The 24080-nt window shown below is 36.7% G+C and overlaps 1 protein-coding gene across 1 annotated transcript in view; it reads right to left on the bottom strand.

Moving 5' to 3' along the window:
• The window catches only part of CACNA1D (calcium voltage-gated channel subunit alpha1 D), a gene marked incomplete at both ends in the record, with an annotated part of 164529 nt that overhangs the window by 68452 nt on the left and 71997 nt on the right, over window positions 1-24080 (bottom strand). The window contains 2 exons of the mRNA XM_079540594.1: window positions 5975-6144; window positions 17107-17210. Of these exons, the coding sequence (XP_079396720.1) occupies window positions 5975-6144; window positions 17107-17210 (274 nt within the window). The remainder of the gene's footprint in view (window positions 1-5974; window positions 6145-17106; window positions 17211-24080) is intronic.

Below are 24080 nucleotides of genomic sequence, written 5' to 3'. Positions count from 1 at the left end.
GGCAACACGTGAGACTGCTTCTCACGCTCATGTCCAATACACCAACCCTTCTGTCATCTAGGAGTACTACCCAGAATCCAGTCACTCAGTATCACACAAATGCTATTCATTTTGAATACATGACAAATAATTTTTTTAAAAATGGATAAAGTAATATAAATTGAACCCGTGTCTACCCAATGATATCAGCCCTTTTTGAACATTAAGAAAAACAAATTTCGAAGACAAAAATCTTTGCTCCTATTTTCAGTTCTGTAGCCAGGATGTCACCCTTCATTTCAAAGAGGGTACTGCTCTAGCTTCATTAGTGACTTGCAAGTGCTGTGTTACTAAAAGGAAAGAGAAGAAGAACCTGTTCAGCTGAAATGAGGAACACAACTACCATTATCTTGTAATTTGTCTGCCAACAGAAAAACCTGACAGAAGTACTGAGAAAAACAACACGTGTAAGTCTAGCTTCAACATTGCTGACAAGTCTTTAAACCTTTAGCTAGATGGAAAGAGCAAGACCACTGCATGATCACATTCACACTAACTAATGCAAGCAACCTGGCAAGTCTTGAAAGAGTCCCAGGAACACATCTTTGAGAGGGTGGTGTGCGCTGGGCACAGCACACTGAGGGCCAGCTTTGAGCTCTTTAAACTGGTACTCCAGCACTCACAAGAAGATAGCAGCTTTTCTTTATTTGTCTTTTTTTTTTTTTTTTTGGCCTTTATTTTAAAGGAAAGAATGCTTGCATTAGGCAGTATAGCTAACCCCTACAGCATGCAGCTTGATACCTTCCTGAGGATAGAGAAATTAGGTCACAAGTATCAGCTATTACATTTTATTTATGAGGATAAGAAAACAGCTACTGGAGAGAATCTTATGACTGCTAATAACAGTGCTATACTGGCAACATTCTAAAGCAAACCTTGCAGAATGCTCTCCTTGTGCCTGTCAATAACTGGTTGGCTGATAATTCCATGGTTCCATTACCTTCAATACTGTCCTAACTCTTTGTCAAATCAGTATGTTGATTTTCTGAATTCTGTATGCCACGTCTTTGAGGTGGTCACAAAGGAAATCAGAACAAAAAAAAATCCCAGAAGAGAATTCATCAAAAATTCATCACAAATTTCCCTAAATCTACTTTATGTAAAGCACAGAAAGAAGGGGAAAGAAAGCACATCAGAAAGAAAGGGTTCTAGCTGCTCTGACTGTGAAGCACCTCAGGATAAGTTCAGCTTACAGAGAGGCTGCCAGGAAGACGTTGCACATGACACAGTAGTGAGGTGTCTGCTTACACAGTGCAGGTTTAATTTTCGTACTGCCAGCATTCATTTTTGTGGGCTCTCTTTTTTTTTTTTTTTTGTCAGCCCTCAAAAACTCCCGATAGGTTGAAATGGTTTGGTTACATGACGGTGGAAGGAGAATGAAATAATCTGTCTTACCATATATGAGCACGTAAATAAGTTTAAGCTGATTCAATATTTATTGAAAATGAGTCCATAACGTTCTAGCAATCCCTGACTTAATCTTACACATTCTGTTAAGGACCAGATTTGCAATCCTCAGTCTGAGTCACAATAGTGATCGTTTCATGACAGCAAGGATATCAGCTGCTCCAGAAAATTCATTTTACATGGAACCAGATCTCCTAACTGCTATCACTGTGATTATGTCAAATCAATACATTCACCAGTATTAAAAGGGAACAGATCTGAAAGTATGTATCACATAAGAACCCTTGTCTGCCTCCATTGTGGGTGAGAGAGAAAATGAACAAAACACAGATTACAGAAAACTATCAAAAACAAGAGCAGATACAGTAAGAGTTTTCTTTTTCTGTTGCTAGATTCTACATTAAAAGTAGAACTACAATAGCAAATACTAATATTATTATATTATAGCCATGCTATTTAAAACTTGCAGTAAATTATAAAGCTTGTGACATACCGTCATGGATTTTTTCACACCTGAATTCAAAGCATATTTTGTATATGGTATCTTTAAAAAAGAAAGCCTGCACTTAAATAAAAACACTCAAAGTCACTTCAGTTAAAATCTAAACAGATTAAAAACTATGCTCTAAGAAGGCAGAGCACTGCAGCACCAGTCTATGAGAAACATGCACTTAGAAGAGCAGAACTGCATGCACCAGTATCTCCATGCTGTAGGTGTATACGTCTGTGGTACAGAAAATGCATATAGCATGTGCTTTCAAAAGTTACCACATCAAATGCAGAGAAAGCTCAACTGCAAACTCGAACATGTTTTACCATGTTTATTGGAAGACCGGCCAAAGAAACTAAGTCTTCTTTTCTTCTTTTCTTCCATTAAGTCAGCCAGTGTAACCCCTTCGCGTTAAGTACATGTAATCCCAGCATTTACACAGTAGATGGCAGCAGTTGCAACGCAAAAAAAAATAAAAACGTGTCCATATATACAGAACAAGCAATATTAGACAAAACAAATTAAAACTGCCAACAGAAAAACTTATCACAGCTACAGACCTCACCTTTCAGGATATTTGGAATTTGAGCTAAATTCGAATTCCTTTGAAGTCAATGGGAGATTCTTTTTGCTGATCTCCGAGTAAGTAGCTTTTAGCTCATATAAATGTAACAGCTAGTCTTTTCCTAGAGACACAATGGCAATTCTACTAGTTAAAAGGTTTTCTCTTTTTCAACAGCAATGAATACTTGCCCACCAGGAGGAAAAAAGTACAAATACATGGTTTTCATACATGAATAACTTATGTTAGAACCTAAATAACTCTAGTTAGACTTTTAAAATCCAAAGGAACCTGAACGTTTTTACAGGATCACATAAGAAACCAGTAGGTATTGATTTAACTGCCTTTGAGATCTGCACCTCTTCCTGCCATGGAGAGACCTTCTGTATCCTATGCCCAAAACTCTCGGACATCCTGGAAGATCATTATGGTGATCTTCCATCACCATAACATCAGTGGCAGTCTTGATTGTGCAGAGGACTCAGTGTAGTTCTGTGGCTTCTTCCACCCACACCGGAGCCCAGCTCTCTCTTTTGCTTCAAAGACCATTCTATATTTCCAATATACCATTCATTGGTATATTTGAACTACGTTTATTTCCTAACTTGACTACTCAATATTATTAACCTGATGATAGCTAGCTGAATTTCACCTTGCTCACAAACAAGTAGCTTATTATTACCGTTAAACTCCAAACCCAAAAGCTTTCTCTAGAGTAACTGGATAGATAGCTCACGCTCTTTCATCACACCTTGCCACACAACGCTATGTGCAGCAGAACACTTTTGAATGCAAGACAATATGAGGTGGAGTAAAGGTGAGCAAACCTTTCTCCTTTATCTTACAGCATTTGGTACTAAAAATGAAATCCCCAGCCCCATATTCAAGCACACGTGCATAAACCCAGAGGAGTGCTAGGAGACTATTTGCTGGAAATTTCCACTCAACACACACATACACAAGCCTGCTCAGTGCCAAAGGAGTGCTTTCAGATCAATAGTTGACTGTAAAACAAAACATTGAGCTTGCGCAAAACATTTTTTGAACCTTTTATGACTCAGCCAAACCAGAAATGATTTTTGTGATGTGACTGGAATGTACAACTTAAGAGACCACTCCAGATAATTGTGTGTGCTGTGTCTGCTTTGTGGAGGAAAATTGATGTCAAGATCAGTATCTTGCCAGCAGCAGTTCACAACATCTCAGCCACAGTTAAGGGCCCGGTATACTGAAACCTTTACCACTCTGATCTCTTACTTCTCTTTTCTCAAAACAACATCGACAGTGCCAGCAGAGCTGCAGAAGCAGGAAACACATCAGGTCTGCCAGCTCTCTTTATGCTCTACTGCTAGAATAGTAGACATCAAGCTGATGGGACTAAATAGATATCCCTTAAGTATACAAAGCTGACCACCTGCAAAGGAAACATCATTATTCACTGAAGAGCAATGCTGCATTGATCACCCCACAGTAAATTCACTCACGAAGATCTACATTTCAACTACTTTTCTCAGAAGTCAAAGGAATACTGCTAACATTTGCTTTGCAGGGGTATAAGGACCAGCTGACAGGCAATGTATCAGGGCTTTGAAGATATAACACATAAAGTATTCAGTAGTTTTACAATGCTGATAATGAGGCTTCTAGTATTCTTTGGTATTTTGCATGTTAGTAACTTGGCTTTGACTTTTTTATATTTAAAATAGAAGAAACCATCTGAAATTCAGTTCTTCGAATCTAATTAATTAATTACATCTCCTATCCTGCTGTTCCGCTGAAAATCTCCTTCAGCTCTTAAATCACCCCAGAATGCCTACGTTAACAATGTAGATTAAAAAAACTCTCTCAAAACCAACAACTGAGCAAACAAGTATTTCTGATTTATGAAAGACCAACATGATCTATAAACTGTTTAAAGAATGCTGGAGCAAAAGGTTCTTCTGCAGTGTATTAACAAGCAGACCATTGGAACAGGATGCAAAAAATTCCCAGGAATTTCGCCTGCAAACCAAGTCAGTGGTGACCACAGGTCACAGCACAGTTGACATCATCCACAACCCCGTATGGTGGACTTGTACAGTATATTTACTTTGTAAAACATGCACTTATTCACTTCTCAGTTTAAGGACTGCATACTGACAAAGTCCTATTTTATGCATACCTTCCAAACAAAATTACTAACAATAACTAATATAGTCAACTCCGTGAACTCTTGCCCTAGATAAGACTCATTTCTATCTGCAGTGTTCTATCTATTTCACATTTCTATCTGGAATGTTCACTTATAAATTACTGCAGTATAAAACTGTTGCTCTTATCTTCAACAGTCAATATTTAAGCTTCTGGAAAGGACTATAGTTTTCAAGAGCAGTTCACAAAGAAGCAGTGCTAGTACCAAAAAGGAGTACAGTAAAAATGAATTATTTCAACACAAAAAATGTTTTTCTGAGTTGCCTCTGACAAACTACTTGTAACACACTGCCTTACATATACTTTCTGGAGTATTAACCGAATAATAAGGTGCTATTTATGATCAATACCTAATTGGAATTTGGGCCTTCATCTTACATTCAGTATTATACCAGCAACATCCATGCTCTCATTTATGTACAGCACTAGAAGTTCTCTTTTTATTTATTACTATGCAAACACAGCTAAGAAACTAAAATACTTTATATAAAATTATTACATTAAAATACTGCTATTAATTAAAATTTCTCACATACAGAAACAAAATGATAACTCACAGTTTTTGCAAGATCACAAAACTAACTTCCTTCTTTATGTTGGAACTCTGATCAGAAGCACTAGAAAGTTATTGTGGTAATAGACTACTGTTTCCATTGTACACTACTATATACACTAATATGCTGTAAGTAAGTGACAATTATACTTCTTACCATTCCATTAAGGTACCCCAAAATTTTCCAATTTCTAATTGCATATGAAAACTTCTAGTAGAAAAGATTCAATATAGTGGTCTTCTTGAATATCAGAATGAGCAAGAGTGTCATTTCCTCACTTTGAAACTCAAAAAAATCCTATTAGCACAAGGTTATTTTTCTACTGGAGTTTTGACTGTATACTTTAAGCTTTTTAAGTCATTGCTTCTACTGCATGCAACTACACATAAATACATATTCTTCTTGATCAAGGACTTACGACGATACTTAGTAGTACGCAGCTCATATGCACTAACTTTTTAGAGAATACAAATAAAGCAAGGTTTTTCAATCTGAGTAGACTGAGTGCAGGCTGAGTCGTAAATCCACAGGTCAGAGGAAAATTCTGAATCTATTGTAAAATTCTAAATTCTTTTCCATAACTTCAAGTATCAATATATTAATAGACGTGATTGTTCTGCTAATAAACTTATGCAAATTTAAAATCAGAGATCAACACCAGCTAGGCTGCATTCTCCACAGTAACTCACTGAAAGCAATCAAACCATTCAGCACTGAGTAAAGAACACGTACTGTTCCGTTTGCCTTCTTCATCAGCCTCTTCATCATTCTCAGGATCAATGTCTTCTGCCTGTGTAATCCAGTCTAAATATCCCTTCAGATCTTCTTCAAGCTGCTGCTTTTCACGTAGCTTCTGAAAGTCCCCTCGGGCCTTGGCTTTTTCTCTTTCCTTGGAAAATTCCCTATCAAATTCAGATAAAGCAAAAAAAAAAAAAATACTAATTGTCAGCTTGCCAGGCATTTTGATCTAGGTCTTGACATTGCAGAATTACATACTGACATAGATAATGAACTGCATCAACCACACAGAAGATTGGAAAGTTTTTTGACAACAAGACAGTGATGCAAAGAAGTCATGGCAAATCCCCATTGTACTACACCAGAACTTTCGGAGATCTTACGATTTAAATGAAAATTAAACAAGATTCTTAATTCTTCCAAGACAGTTTATATGCCACCATTTGTTTATGTGCTTTTATAAATAGCTTTAAAGATCGACTGTATCGAATGGCTAAGAAGATAAACTGGATTGCATGAATAAAGTGATTTCAGAGAACTGAGTTGAGTAACACTTTCAGCAAAAAGGAAATTCTGGCATTTAGTCTTAAAAAACTTCCTTCCTCTTCCAGCTACGGCTCACTGTCCATGTCCAAAGATACACACTCACTGCCAAATCTCATTCACAGAACATCACTAACAAGCTCTCTTTCTATTACACTAGGCAGAGACCTGTGCTGTTTGAAATCTGGATGTTTTGCCCCGTTACTCTCTGTAGTAGATCCTGGAAATTCTGTTTTTACAGATGAGAATTGCACCTCTGTTCGTGAGTTGAATCCTCTGCCTGGTTGCTCCCATCTCAAGAAATATACAGCATTTGACTTAGCCTAGTTTAGCTTTGTGATGTGGTCTGCTCCCTGAAATATCATGGAATGACCCTCATACTAATCTAATCTTTGAGAAGCAAGTGCATAACATGACCTTCTGAGCAGCCTTCCAACCTGAATCACCCCATGAATCTACAAGCCCCTTAGGTATGAATGTCTGAGGATAAATACCAAGTAAGCTCTTGCATCACACTTCATACACTGACTCTTAAAATGCTCAGTCTGATACACAATCTCCAAATGCATAACTCAGTTTGCTAGAAGGATCAAACATTTTCTGACTTATCTGAGTATCAGCCTGTTTGATGAGGGGCAGATAAGCATCTTTTGAACAAGGTATTAACTCAAGATTAAAAATTAAGCTTTTTTCTGATTTAAGTTATTTATCTTACACTAGAGCTAAATGAATTCAGAAAATGGCTATAACAATTTCTATTACTATGGATTTACAACTCCTTTATTTACTGTGATTTTTCACTTGAAAATATCCCCTAATTAGCTCGCGTTCAAGGGGGAACTTTTTAAAGCACTGGAAATGTCTTCGTTCAAAATTAAAAAAAATATTATGAAATTCCTGTGTTCGAAAGTGCAAGGCTTGCAAAATATTTGAACACATTAAACACAATCATCAATATGCTAACAAAATACAGAAAAATAATAGAAAGTTTTACATTTTTTGAAAGTATTATTTCAGTTCCATGACACACATTCCGTATCTGGAATTCTCATTGTATACTCTTAGCTTTTCCTATTTTTTCTTATTTTATTTTCACTCTCTAAACATCATCTAAACACTAATTTCCTGCTTTGACATCAGTAAATTTGAGAGTTAAGCTCTTTCTATGCAATTGTTCAGAATGTTATATTTTTGTTATGCTGAAGAACTGAAATAAAGCTGCAAAATCTGAGAGGCAGACACTACGAATACAGCTAAGAATTACAACAAAACTTAGTTTTGGTACATGGAGACCATTCTGTTCTATCTGATAGCACCTTAACATAGCTGAAGAACGCCAGAGCTTGCTTTGCATTTGCTACCATTTGCCAAGCATCCAAGGGTGAGTTGAAGGCCATCTCTTCACAAAAACACTTGTGAGAGACAGCACTCAGCAGAACTCTACCAGGAATAACTCCTTTAATTAATTTTTTTTTTTTTTTTTTTTTTTTAAGGATTTCATTGTTTTGACAGCAGAAGTCACATGCCTGTAAGAAATTACTGGTTTATGAGATCCTGGGTTTAGGCTCATCCTAGTGTATGAAGGATGCTGTCCTTTACATCTGATTGGGGCAATGTACCCGTGACTACACCAGCAGTACATCTGGAAAACAGAGCTATCATAGCATACTATGAAATCTGAAGCAATAATCTTTGCTAGCTTTTGCTCACTATTCTTGTTTTGTCCTTTGGTATCTTTCATTAGAGCGAGGAATTTGTGATTTGTGTGGGTAAAATAAAATGAAAGCTGCCGTTATTATATGAGAGTCACTGTAAAATGAAACAGTTGGCAAGGCTGCTACTTTGAACAGCACTTCACCCATGACTGAGCCCCCCTTTAACCTTGTCTTTATATTAAAATAGCTGCATGCAGAGGATTAAGCACAGTTTTTATACACACAGCTATCTATGACCTTTCCCTTCAATACAGCACAGAAGTCAGACATTAGTCTTGGTTAAATGCTGTGGCAATATATCAGTAGAGAGAGATGTAGAGGTGCTTAATTTCCACAATGTTTAAAAATTTTAACTTAATTCTAAAAACCCAACTGTCTGCAGTGTCCTTGCTCAGCAAGAACCTACTGGTCAAACTGAGAAAAAAGGGCATGTATGGGCAGTGCAAGAAGGGACGTGTGGCCTGGGAAAAATGCAATGATAGAACCAAACTTGGCGAGGGATGTGAAAAATAATGAGAATGGACTCAACAGGTAGATTGGTGCCCCATGATAAATGACAAGGGAAAGCTTACAACAGACATGGAAAATGTTGAAGTACTGAATGGGATCTTTGCCTCAGTCTTCACAGCCAACCAGACTCATTGTGCCTTTCAGAACCTGGAACTTCTAGATGGGAGCTGGGGGAACAAAATCCCTCCCACAAGTAAGAGAAGAGCAAATCCAAAATCACCTCATGAGATTGAATGAGTATAAGTCTATGGGGACTGATGGCAATGCATCTCAGGGTCCTGAAGGAACTGACTGATGCAGTTGCCAAGTCACTCTCAATCATATTAGAAAAGTCACAGCAGTCAGACAAAATCCCCAGTGACTCTTCTCACACAAATACAAAGTGTAAGAGTGGAATTAAATTGAACTGGAAACGAAATGATTATCCTGTTAGCAGAGAAAATGTATTTTTTCCAAGAAAAAAAAACGAAAAAACAAGTTAATTGAAAAAGTCTGTGGAGGTGAGGTGGAGGAGAAACGTTTGCTATTTAACACTGCTGATAAAACATTTGGACAACAAAAAAGTTGGATATATAGACAAATACACAGATTTTGGCTGTTTTCCTGGAAGGAGAAATAAGAGAGCTGCTTGTGCATCATTTCATGGCTACAGAGAGTGTAGGCTAGTTCCAGGGCAGAAAGGAAAGACTTCTGGTCATGTGGGCATCATTAATCCAAGCGTCATTAGACCAATGGCCTGAACTGGCCTCTCTGACTTTGATCAACCCAGTACTCAGCCCAGAAGCCTACGAAGATGACAGGCTTAGGAAGCTGTACATTAATTGTGTTAAGTGGACCTCAGCAATGTAAATATTTGTTTTCACAATTGGGTGCAGTAAGGACTAATTTTAAAATAAATATTTCTTTTTGTTTTGATAAAGATGAACTAGATCTGGTATGTGAAAGTGTAAATTTGGGTGTTGGTTTTTTTTTTTTTTTTCTTTGTTTCATTAATTAACTTGATTAAAATTGTATTCAAAGAGATATTGCGACTGTGGTAACACTCATAAGGGTCTCCCCACTAAAATGTGATTTTAATCAGACTCCATCCAAGTTACTATAAATTGAAAAGCATTGAGAGGCTACTCTGATCTGACACACTAGCAGATATGAAATGGAAACCTGGTAAGATGAGTGCTGCTCTATCTCATGTGCATCACTGAGGTAGTCATGATAGGAAACAAGAAGTTCCACCTCTAAGTGTAAACTAGGATGACTCTTGGCTGGCTGTGTTACTGACCTTGCAAACCTATGCAGCCAGAATGAGAGAGACAATTCATCCCCTGCAGTACGTAACTTAATGTGTAACTTAATGTCTGCTACACAGAAAGTGTTACGGGAACGCTATATGCCAGTGTCACCCAGACATCCTAGAGCCTTGTTCATTCACAGAGTCACACAGTCACAGAAATGTACTCACAGAAGTACAGTGTTGGCCACCAGACTCAGAAGAGATTTCACGCAGCAGTAACCATACCAACCAACAAATCAGCAGAATCACATCAGAGAACTCAAAGTGCACAGTGACACAGACAACAGCTCCTGCTGGGCCTACTGTGTAACCCGGGTGTGAAGAGATATTTTTAAAGGTGAAGTGACATCACATCTTCAATTACTAAACATTTGTACTTATTACCCCTTCTGTTGAAAATAACAAAAAATCATAGGCTGAATACCACAGAATTATTTCTGCAGAAATATAAGCATACCAGAAATTTTCCTTGAGCAAAGATAATTGGGTTCGTGACATCAAAATGCAAACTGTTACTATCTATCTATAGTTATTTCTATACAGTTAATCAGCAGTTGAGAAAATGTATACTGTATAGAATATTGTGCCAAAGAGGCAGGGGAATCATCTGCAGGAGCAGCAAGATGAGGAACAATTGGAAAGAAGTGGCAATGGAGAAACAAAACTGAGTTTTGACATTTCAGACTGTATTTACATTAGCACTTTCAATGTGCCCATTCTGCCCTGAGAAGAGACCTGCTTGGCTTACAATACTGGATTTCTTAGAGGAGGAATTGGAAGCACTGAGGGCAGGTTCTATTCCCCAAAGCATGTTCAACCTACCATCATGATGAGCACTGCCAATAAAGTTTTTAAAACTGATATGTTTTAACTGCCAAAAGCCCATTTCACAGGACCCATACTAATAAGACAGTGTGATGTGTACTAATAGGACTTCTGTTTATGCTCTTTTATTAAAGAGTACTGAATCACTCCCATAGGTCTCTGTTTAGACCAGATGGTTAGTTATTACTGCATACATCTGAAAGAATTTGCCATCATCTATGGTCAGTATATTCAATTGATCTGTCAGGGATATTTCCTTTTTCTTTGTTGGTTTTTTTTTGTTGTTTGTTTAATATTTGTGTATTTGAGTTTTATTTTTACCAGCCACAGAGCAATCAAAAGCAACCTACTTTAGCTCATAACCTGATGATATCTGGAGTTGAGGTCCCTTTCCTCATTTCTAACATATATTGTGTGAGGGAGTTAAATTTTTATCCAGATGTCTTTTTTCTGCTAAGTTTTCCCTCTGCTGTCAAAAGGAATCCTGTCAAAACCAGTTCATATCCCTTTTGCTGTAAGACTATGGTTGACAGTTCTCTGCCATTTTCTATTTTGTACATCATTATTCAAATGTCTTTTTCAATGATTTTTTTCTGTGTACACTGTAGACAATTCTTAGGTGTATCAGCTCCTCTGTACCAATTTATTTTACATTACATTAATTGACAGATGTTGCTGGCGAGATTGACATGCGTAAGTACGTACCCTTAGCTTTCAGAATCACTACATACATTACAAATATTACTGTGGGAAAGAAATAGAAAAAATTAACATTCTCTTAGAAACCTAGAAGACTTGCATGTAGGAAGATATATACAAGGACATGTCAAAGCTCATGCTTTTGTGTCCTTTAGTAAAGCAATAAATTCAACGTACAGAGATTCATTAAGTGTGTTTGAAAGGTCTTACTTGTTCCCATGGCTACCCCAAGACATAGTAATGCTGCCAGCAGAAGATGCTGCCAGCAGAAGCCATCCCCTAACGATAAGGGCTATCCTGAAGAATAGATTATCATGCATCATTAAAAGCAATGTCTCTTAATAAATAAGCTATGAAGTTTTATCATTTACTATTTCCTCAGTTCATAGTAAAACAGAGTAATGCATGATGAATTACAGGCATCTTTATTTAAATTTTCAACACACCTTTAAAGGTACTTTCTGGGTTGATGTGTCTCTCTCAATTCCTGCCTCTTTTATGGGGCAACCCTTAACTTTGTAATTTCTAACTTAACTTCCTAGTCTCAGCCTTCTGTCTCTTGCTCTGGTGGTCACAGTACACTCAGGTCTTTTATCCAGGAATATTCAGAGATCTGCCCTCAGCTCTCAATTTCTGCCTGGTATTTAATAAGTTCAGAGAATACAGATCCCATTTATGCCTGATACAGACACAGTGAGTAACAAAGCCACACGTAAAAGCAGGCTCCTGAAGAAGTCCATCACTTTTTACCAAACCAGAATTGCTGAGAAGCTACTTAGTTGTAATTTGTACTACCCCATCAAGCATCAAGTTGCCCTAAAGCTGCACTGCCCAGTCCTCAAACCCTAATGAGAGGGACTTGTTTTTTTAAAGAAAAAGAAGTGTACTCTAGTGAACCCCCTGCCTGCTGTTAGCTCAAAAGATCTGGCAATCAAAATAGAGCACAATCATGTCATGACAACTTGTGATTTCCAGTAGCTAAAACAATCATTCAGAACCACAGGCAGCTATAAATCCATAATGTGAACTGGCAAAATGCAGGCCAGCCCAAGATAAAGAAAATGCAAAACAGTCTGAGGAATGTATTTGCAGCTTTTCAGTGCTACAAGTAAGCATTTTGATCCACGTTTCTATATCTTATATGAATTCAAGATTGTGAAAGATCAGGTAATAGTTCCAGGTGGCCGTGTAGATTCCCAAAAAACTCACTTCAGGTACATTTCTGGTATTGGATCTATGTCCAGTTTTTTCTAGCGTGCTTAGGGAGGAGTTGTTCATCAGGTCTGTTCTCAGGCTAGAGCTAGGCTTCTACAGAGCCTTCTGTTGAAGTGCAACTAAGAGTCATTGCTAGAACCTTTTCCTAGAACCACATCTATAGGTGTTCAATTGCCATTTCTAGAGCACTCATCTGGAGATGAATCTTGCCAACTATGAAGCCCTTTAGAACCCTTTCCCTGGTCTAAAGCCAGATCTTGAGGTCTTTTCTAGAGCTGGACTCAGCTTTGATTGTCCAGTCAATTTCTTGGAGCTCCAGCTGCAAGTTCTGGAACATTTTCAATAGCCCATCCTGACGCTGTTTTTTACGAAGGTCATTTTGAGGGTTTTACCTAAAAATTCCTTTAGAGAGGTGGATCTACAGCCCCTGCCTGGAGTGCATCACTAGAGCTAGAGCTACTAGAATTTACACATGCACTTGCTGGAACCAGAACCATTTCTAGTCTTTTCTAAAGCTGGCTCTGTAACCATTTCTGCAATAGATCTAGAAGCTGAGCTGGATGTGGTAAAATTTCTGAAGCGTGAACTGGAATCTTTTCCCAGACTGCCTTTTTCTGCATAGCCTCTGCAAACCAACATAACTTTTCAATTGAGAATTCACTTTGAGAATGATGTGAATAATCAGACTAGTGACTAATACAGAGTATGAGAAAGGGAGAATTTTGAAAAAGACAAGCTAACAAAAAAGCAGTTGTACAACCTTCAGCCTATGAATTCTCTCTGTTCTTGTTATTCAAGAGAGTATTTAGAAGATAAAAAAAACTCTATAGACAGCTTCCTTCCAAAAATTTAAATATTTACACATAATATTTCTCTTAATTTACATATCTACTATTAAAAATACGCACTGAGTTTTTATGAGTATCATCTTCAGTGGGTAAAAGCGACATGGATAACCAGAAAATACTCACCTTCAGAAAGGGCTATGTGTAAAATAAAATTTCTCCCAAACCATCATTCTCCTCCATTTCTACAGTATCTACGTAAACATGCGGTACACAAGAGGCAGTACAGAAACACAAAGGGGCAGATGGCCACAGAGTAACACAGGGATGCAAAGAGAATTAATGAATGCTTCAAAACCGCAAACAGATCAGAGCAGCAGATTTAAATGTATTGAGCACAGCTGTATATTACAGGAACTAACACTTCCATACAGAAAAACTGTATTAGGCATTGAGATTCCACTTACAAAATCTGTATGCAAAGCCATGCTTTTCAAGTCAGTTGCCATAACTTTCTGCATTCTTTGATTGGTTAAGTAAAATTTAACTTTGTAGTTTTATCATAGAAGAAGTTTCGTGCTATGGTTTGAAGAACACAAAACATAAAAGCTAACTTAAATAACATAAAGAATGCAAGTGTTACACATTCAATGCCTGATTCAGAATTATATATACATATATATATATACACACAGCTTTCCACTAATTAATACAAATACATCCACAAAATGTTCAGCATACCCAAAAAATTTAGACAAGTAGGTGTAAATACATAATATATGGAAAATAGTTATATGTTAAATATAAATGCATTCAGTGACCAAATAAAATCCGTGTAACTGTTCCACACTGGCCCTCATCAGTTTCAAACACGTTCTCCAGGACATTTTCTTCTCTTTTGTACCAATTATTACTTTGATATAATAGGTGTCTTTTATATCTTTCAGGGATACTCACTTCCCCCTTTCTCTTTCCCCACTCAATGTCAATTTTGGTGGTATTTATATATCACAAATCTCAATTTACTTGTATCATTTCCTTCAGCATGGAAATCACGAACAGCAGACAATCCATCAAGCACTCTGAATGCTCAACTGACACTGCAATTAGTGACACCATGGCAGAAAACAAGTTCAAGAATGAAAGAAATTATAAATCTGAGTACACATGCCATTTGCTGCTTCTGTTTGAGTTCACCCAAGTAAAGGCAAGTAGGTAAGGGCTCTAAGAGCCCATTAGAACCCTATGGATCAAGGAACACCTATAAACCAGGGGAAATTTATTTTCTGAAGAATGGAACCTTACTAAGGGACACCTTTTCCCCTATTTTATTATAACAGTGGCTCTAGAACAACTTCATAATTCCAACAGACTTTCCTCACCAAAACCGTATCTTTGCAATGGAAGAAAAGCTGCTGAAAGAGTACCAAACTGATGCCTTAAAGTTTATGTTAAAGGTATCTGAGTCGTTAAATGGAATTGCAGAGGGGTGCAATCAAAAATGCAGTAATTTATCTGACTTACTCAATTTTTAATACCTTTGAAAAACTGCCTTATTAAAATACAGAAACTATGCAGTGAAAAAAGTAGCTGTCTATCAAAATGGTGCAAACCTTATAAAATATTTTAAACATATTAAATCAAAGAAAGAGCTTAGCTGTAAGGACCTCTCATTTTCCATGGATTCAGTGGAAGAAGAGAACATGTGCATCAGCACATAAATCTGGCATTACTTTCTCCACAACTTGCTTTTAAAAAATTAAAAAATCTGAGACCAGTAGCAATTAATTTGAGTCATGCAAGGGAAAAGGAAAATACTAATTAACTGCTCTGACAGTACACTTTTGCGTGACAGGAAGAAAACTAACTGCTCCTTCTGACCTTCTTATGGGCCAGTGAAAGGAAATGTGAAAACCTAATCCACTAATGGCTTTAGTGGGAAGTCAGACAGCAATGTTAGGTAACACTACCAACAGCAGAAATAAATCATACAGCAACTACCCTCATTTTTTTGTCCTTTTCTTTCTTGCTTGTTTAGTGAGGCTGTGATGCAAGAGCTAAACCATTCATTTTGTAACATTTGACATGTTTGTCCCTGAATAAAACAAAGCCTATATGGCTGCATAAATCATCCTTTATAAATCAGGGTGGGCCATGGAAAGAAGAGATAAATTAGAAAATAAACTGATATGCTTTATGTCTACCCTTTTGCTTTTAAACTCCCACTTTATGAGTTGATTCTGAAAGTAAGGTAAAACCATGCCTTCCCTAGTTTCTTGTGTGCAAGTAGTCTATCACAGACAATCAATCCGATTTTAAAAACCACATTGTAGAAACACTGACTAGATAAAAATGCTCTTGAAACAAAGTCATCTTATCAGCAATTGGAAATGTTGTTTCTGATTGCCTGACTTCTGGGAATATAATACAGCATTATATAATTCCTTTCAAATCTGACGTACGACATGGCAAAGCAGTGAATATGATTGTGCATACAGTCAGGAGTCTGATGACACCTCACTTCCAAGGCTGCATTCAATGCAAGACCAATTTTTCCACTGGCTAACACAGCTGTCACAGCTGGCCTGATGTTGCCAGAATGATACTTTTTGTTTGTTTGTAATTCATAGCTAATCCACACAATTATAATCGGGGTTGGCGGTTGGGCTTGATCATCTTATAGGTCTTTTTCAAACTTCACGGTTTGAAGATTCCAATAATGCACACAGTTTTCAAATGCTAGCAGGATTTTTAAAAATACATTTACCTAATTTGGAGTTTCCCCAGCTCAACTGTGTTGCAAGACAGGAAATGGCAAAAGAAATAAAGATGTAACTTCAGAAAGGGGGCTTTGTCGGAAAGAAACCTTGCAAACTGTTGACATATAGTTTTAAAACCTATTATGCAGCTGCAACAGATTCCACTTCAGCTCTTAGTCAGAGTCTGTAGTACACAGAACAATGAGGAGCTATAATGTCTCTCACTGACAAACATAATAAATTGATATTTGATTATTGATAAATATATTAGCTTGCTGGTGCAAGTTATTACAGTAGTACAGAACAATACAACAAGCACTAGATATTTTGTGTAAGCCAGTCATACTCTAAGACAAATCTTGAAGCACCCCATTAAAAAAATTTTGCTACATAACTAGTAAATGCAAGGAGAACTCCAATCTATTTACAGCTTTTTTTTCTTTCTTTTTTTTTTTTTTTTTTAAAAGCAACTTTCAGAAAGAAACACCACTATATCTATAGGGGAAAATATTTGTACAAGCACTACCCATACCCGTGCTGAAATATTACTGAATGTGGAGATCAGCACCTCACTTAATGAGTATTTTTGGCAAGCATGGTGAACGTGATGTCAGACAGATACAAGCATTAGGATCACACAGTTCAGTCCAAAGAGCAAACACTGGTAGAATGACATAAGAATCTCAAGTACATGCAAAAGAAGCCATTGCTGAGAAGCTTGAGTAAATGCAGAGGCCATCTTACAAGTAGCAGTAGCATACACAATGTTAACTCAACTGCTTACCCACTAAGTACACCAAGAACCAGGTTAAGTACGAAAAATGAGCCAAGGATGATAAGACTAACAAAATAGATCCATGGCCATTCACATCCTATTGCATCATTTACCTGTAAAACGTAAGGAAATAAGTTATGATTCAGTCATTCATTAAACAGCAGAGTCCTTTTTGCAGCTGCCAGATCACGTAGGTGTCAACACTGAAAGTTTTGTATTTATACAGTTCTTAAAACCAATTAATTTTTCTTTAATTTTATTACTCACCCAAATTATACCACAGATGTGATGCCTTAGAAGATGAATTAAAATATTTAATTAAGTGCAGAAAAATGTTCAGTTCTTTTTATACTTTTGCCATAAATATGGACACAAAGATATATATACTAGAATGTCTAACTGATTTTAGTGTTTCTTATCTTTTATGAAGGCTACATAAAACGGCTTCTGTTCTAATTAGAAAAAAAAAGAAATACTTATTAAAAAAAAAATCATGGCAACTCAAGTCTCACCTGTATGAAAACAACCTGTGTGTTCATGGCAACTGAATTCAGGACTCTGCCTTCATGATGAAAAAGGTGTATGCTTACCCGCTCAATACACCAAGAACAAGATTTAGTACGAAAAATGACCCAAAGATGACGAGACTGACAAAATACACCCATGGCAATTCAAATCCCATAGCATCATTCATCTGCAAGAAATAAGATGATCTTATAGAGTAGATCTCTATAGTAACAGGAACTAAGAGGCAGAGAAACAGAATTTAATCATTCAGGTGAGATAGCATTCTCTTCATTCTTTCAGTACTTTGAGAAGGGGAGCAGTACAAGAAAGAAGGCACTGGCCATGTTTAATTAGCATTCCTAATATGAACTTGAAAAGAAAGTACTGAGAGAACCTAGTTTTCAGACTAAAAACACTATCAAACATACAAATTGAGTATTGCAACAGTTCTATTCTCTAACGCCAAGAAAAGTACACCTTGGATTCCAAGTTAATTTATGCTTACTAGGACTGTTCACATATATCTTAGTAACATGAATGATCCTTTGAGAAAAGAAGTACTGAAATGTATTTCCACAGGACAAGTAATATATTTTTTTTCTGCAAAATGACATTTCAATTTTTTTTTTTTTTTCCTGAAAAGCTACATCTGGATGCATTCAGATTTTTAAAAACATGAACAGAACTTTACACAAACGAAGAACTGAAATAAAATTTTATAAACATAACAAAAACGAGGAAATATCCCAGAAACACTTCAGAACCAAAATTACACCAAGATCAATGTTAAATGAAGTTTAAAAAGTGTTGTGGTTGCTGTTTTTTTTGTTTTGTTGTGGTTTGTTTTTTTTTAAGTAAGGTTGAATTTCCTGAACTTTAGATGCACTATTTATTGATTACACAAGTTTTTCTATAAAGACCTTCTCCAGTGCCTAATTTTAGTGAGCTCATTGCATCTGTGAGGTAGACTCAAAAAACTTATCCATGGATCCATGGACATCTTAGAACACTTGTGCCAAAAAAAAAAAAAAAAAAAAAAAAAAAAAATCACATGTAAAACACAGGAAAATTGAATGTTTCCTGTAATTTTCAGATGCAAAAAGACATTTCAGTACGTTACAAACATAAATTCTGATTTATACCTTTTTGGAAATATTTCTCACATCTTATTTGTGCGTTAGATTCTTCTTTTTAGCCATGAGATTCAGGAGACTATAAGAACTCTGCGAGCACTTAAGACCAGATATGGTATCGTAGAACAATTTACAAGGAAACCCTCTTCCTTTCACGTGAATGCTGTCCTCAGTTTGTTTGTTGCATCTGAAATTTGTGATCAGGCTTTGAGCTCTATAAAAGCTCAGCTTTAAACCCTGTCATTAACATCCTTGCTCAAACTGGCAGTTCCATATTACACAAAACCTTTTCAAATGGTATTTCTAATTTCATTCTTTCTATCTTTTAAAAATCAGTTTCAGTTTCTGCAAGGTGATGCAACGTACAGCTAAATGTAAGCACACACATTAAGTCTTTGCAGATTAAGGTCCGTAGGCACTTTTCTTCAATGGTGATCTGTCACAATGACACATTACACTAACTAAATTGAGACTTCCAAAGTAACCAAAGAAGATTCTTTTACTTAACTCCTTCATTTGTCCTCTAAAATAACTTCTGTGTACATCTGCAGTTAAACTGTTCTAGAAATCAAGCTGAAATCCTGAAAAGCAACCTAGAATTACTTACTCGATAGCAAAATACTACTAATAATAATAATTTTAAAATTGTGAAGTACATATTTGATTTGGATATTTTCCTTTTAATTTCAATAAAATTAAGTTTTGGAGAAATTAAAATGGAGAAAGATTATAGCCAATCAGAAAGGCTGGAGCCATTGATTTCAATTCTAAAAGATCCCAGGTTTGCATGGTCCAATTCTGCAACATATTCACATGGAAAACAAGGTCTCTCATAATGCTGCCGTTATACTGACCTACTTAAACTCAATCTCCTATGCAATACTTTTAGCAATACTTAATACATTAGGGGTTTATGCTGAGGAGACTAACAGTTTCTTTTCATCTCCAAAGTTTTCAGAACTCTTAACAACAAAGAGAGCTCAGATCAGTAAAATGACTTATTGCCAATACTGGATTTCTGCTTTGTTCCACTGCGTGCTGCCTTTTGCACCTTCTTTCAATTGTAGGCATCTGACCTTTACTCAGGGATTTTTTTTTAAATGCATACCTTGTAGTTATTCTAATTTCAGAACTGACTTTACTTCATAGCAGTGATTCACAACACACAGATCAGGCAAAGTGTTTTTCTAATAATAGCTTGTAAGAATCAACATTTTGATTAAATTTCACATGCATATGAATGCATTTTGCATCCAATTTAACTATACCATTAGTAAACAGCGTTTTGCAAGTCCCAGAGCTCAGAGTAAGGGCAGATATTCATCTGGAGTTGATGCCAACAATTTCCTGCTATAAATTGTTTTGAAAAACTTGAAAGATGAATATGTGCAATTTCAGTTTGAGAAAAACGAAAGATCCAAGGAGAACAAAAGAGCTCTGGGAATCACTGGAACTCAACCTGATACACTCTTCCTCCTCAGAAAGAGGATGTATCCAAGAAGCAAGGCATTATGCTAGTTTGGTAAGCCAGGAGCAAAGATGAATTTCCAAGCTCTGTTATAAAGGTACACACAACTGTGATTTGCTTCTCCTTAAATCACTTCAATGTGTGTAATATATGGAAAAAAAAAAAAAGCCCATCTTATTTATGCAGTTTGATGTATAAGCCCAATATTTTAGGATAATCTATCTAGGACTAATGCCCTGTGATGTGACAGCTTGGAAACTGCAGCTAACCAGCATCAGAAGAAACGTTTTGGTTTGGGCAGATGATGAACTAATTTAAAGCATTCCTAACTCAAGAACCCTTAATCCACTAGAATACCTGGCACTAACTCTTAAAATCAACTACCTGAAACTGCATCTATTCAATAATTTCACCACTTAATTCTAGAGACAAATAAAGTCTATTCAGGTAATGCATCATAATTTGTATACATGAAGTAATATTTCTGATTGGATTAATACCAGAGATGAAAGCACGTAAATAAGTCCTGTCTATCTGGAAAACTTGTTCATTTCATGCACATCTTGTGGCATTTTTCATAACTTCCATTTAAAGAAACATTAGAAGAGTCAATTTGTCTTGACTAATGATGGAGACAGAGCTTAGTTAATACACGCACAAAAATCCTCACAGACAAGGTTTTTCCAATTGAAAGGATTAATACTGACTTCTCACTCAAAAACTAGAAATAAGGAGTTACAGAGACACAAATTCCAGACTACTGGAAGTTGCAACTGAGAAACATAAGCAGTAAAAGCACCTCAAATAATGGTAAAATGACATCAGGAAATCCTGAAGCTATAAGGTCTCAAATCGCCAGCAAAAATCTTGTGGGATGCTCAGCCTCTGTGGCTCGGAGGCATGACACAACAGAGAACGTGCCATATCTCATGGCTGCCAGTGGACTTGCCCCATCTCTTTTTGAATTCATTAAGATTTAGCATCCATAACACCTATTGCAAAGTCATTTGCCAAGTGACACTCTTCTTGCCCTTCTTTCTGCCTTTTTCCAACACTAGACTTAATGTTTTGATTTCAGTTCTAGTTTGTCCATCATCTAGTTGTCCACCAGAGGACAGAGAAGATAATAAATGTTAAGAAGGACAGAGTGTTTTTCTTTTTCACTTAATTTGGTTTCACTGTAATGGAAAATGCACTATTATTCCATTAGGTAAATCTTTAAAAATACTCATTCAACAGAACACCACTGTTGGTATTTTCATCCTTTCATACAGACACTAGAACTAAAATCTGAAGCTGTTCCAATCCTTTTCATAAGTGACATAGGAGCAGCCTGAAGCCCCTATAATAGGATCCAGCTGTGGGCGCTATCAGATCTGGAGACAAATTACTCTGTGCAAGTCCAATTGGTAGAGTCAAAATGTTCTTTGTATATTTCACTCTATATCAACATGCATATGCCTGAAAACTCTTTAACCATTATCGTTAGTTGATGGGACAAAACTTGGTACAGTCTGAAACTGCCTCATCTGGCATTTGGAGTGAATTGTTTTGTTAGCTGTGCTGTAATTGGAGTCAGCTATCATACCCTGCAGTGTAGCTGTTCAGGGATATCTCTGAAGTGAAATAGAGAGAGCAGGCCAAGTTTATAGTACAGATATAACCATCAGTGTTACACAGCAGTAGATAGCACATCCCAATCCAAAACATTAATTAGAAATCATTAAAATGTCTCACTTATCCTATCTGTGGTAACTGTAAAATCCCCATCTGCAACTGCATGCAGATCAAAGCCTTACTTTCCTGAAAAGCTGCCACTGCCTTATGTAAATCATTGCAAGTTCTCTGTATGTATTGATTAATCTAGCCCTAATTGGGAATCGTGATAAAGCAGTGCAGTAACACCTCTAATTCTGCTTTTGTCCTATTAGATACATACTCCACTGTTGCCTGAACCTATTTTGAATTATTTTTCACACAATGTTTCTAAATCATTTGGTCTCTTCACTTCCTTAGTTTTCAATCTTACCTTCCTCCTTTCATAACATTCTAATGGAGACATAATCTGTGGGTTTACTTATAGCGACCTAGAACCCATCTAAACATCTTAAAAATTTAGACTGACAAACTCAGACTCTTGAAGGGTGTAAAATTCTCTCAGGAATCAGTATTCTGTTAAATGGGACTAGTCCTGCTCTCTTTGAAGCATATGCTGCAGGTTCACCTACCTCAGATCACAGACTATTTATTCTACTCACGTTCAAGTACAGTAGACAGCTTTTCAAAGCCTGCTCACTTCAAAGTTTGTGTTCTGAGATATTCCTGGCTGAAGTGGAGTTAACTTCAAGCTGACTTAAAACAGGCTGTGCTTGAAGCATAGCAGCCTCCAGACTGGTTTCTGAAAGCATGCAATTTTATCTTCCCTCTTCTCTGGATTCTGTCGTTAAGGCACAGCTCTCCCTGACATTCTCCTGGTTGGACAGACTCAGACACATGCTGAGAAGCTGCGGTGAATGTGAACTCAGAGATGGCGCTTTGTTAAGCATCTCGGCTCAAGAACTGGAAGATCAGAATTCTGTAACCTGGGCATTAAGGGAGGCTAAAAAGAAGTGTATCTTCTGGAGAGATGAGAATTTGTTACAGTACCCACAGAGCTTCATAATTACTTCATTGCCTCTAAATTTGGCCCCCAACTTCTGTATGTAAACCACAGTTATTAACAGTACACATATAGGTAACCCTTCCAAATTAAACTTCAACTTGTAAGACACAGCTTCATTTGTATTAATTTGCTTCCATCTATCTGAATAGAAGGTTCTTATTTCTGTCTCTTCTATCCTTTGTTAGCTAATAAATTTTATGTTAGGCAGTCACACCATCAAAAAAGAAAAAAGCATTTTTTTCCAAGGGAAGCCTAGACGTCAACAGTTTGCTAAGGAATCACTACTTCTTCAGGCAGCTATCTTGTGTTGAATCACTCTGGCAGCACCTGCACTGGTGGCAGAGCAGGTGCACATCACCGTAACTAAGTGGTGAGCTATGCCTCTCCCCATTCTAGTAAGCCAGAGAAGGTTTTCTACAGGATGGCTGGAAGCAAAACTCCACCAGCTTTAACAGAATTCATGTTCAAGGTGTAACAAATCAGAAGTGTTTGATTCCTTCATCGGTTCCTAGAGTAATCTAGGATTAATACAATTAATTAGAGCTTCTATGTATTTATTCACATTGCCTAGAAAAACTCCACATAAGAAACTTCCATAACTTATTTATTAGTATTTATTATATTATTTTCTAAAACTTAAATTTATTGATTTGGTTTGCTTAATCTAAAGACTCAAAAGACTTTTTCATTATTGAAATAAAAGAATCACGAGATGAAGACTCTACTTGTTTTTCAGTGTTTAGCTACAATGTATTAAAAAGCACAGAATAACAACTCCAACTACTTTTGGAAGTAGTAGTTATTGTCAAATCTGCCACGATAGCTATGTATATTCCACACAACACAATACTGTAAATGCATGCATTGCTGACTTTGCAAAAATAATAGCATGAATCATTTGGATTGATGTATGTAATTGTTACCTTATCACACATATAGAGGATGTACAAATGAAAACTCAATACTCAAGGAACACCTGAATTAGGTACCTACTCAGCTGTAATCCTGGGACAGCCAGGAAAGTAAAATGTGTTTTAAATAGTCGTTTTCTTTTTATGGCAAGTGTTACTGATGAACTTCAGCTAGAAGCTTCAGCTAGAGGAGTCCTCAGCACTGCAAATACAGCCTACTTCTAAGCCAGTTTCCATCTATTTTATTTAAACTGTCTGGGGAGAAGTAATATGTTCTTTTGAGTATTTGCAATGTTGTGTGA

This window comes from Tetrao urogallus (assembly GCF_951394365.1).
Source record: "Tetrao urogallus genome assembly, chromosome: 10".
Lineage (NCBI taxonomy): Eukaryota > Metazoa > Chordata > Aves > Galliformes > Phasianidae > Tetrao > Tetrao urogallus.
The sequence above is the reverse complement of the archived record's forward strand: the minus strand, read 5'-3'. Positions and strand labels throughout refer to the sequence as shown.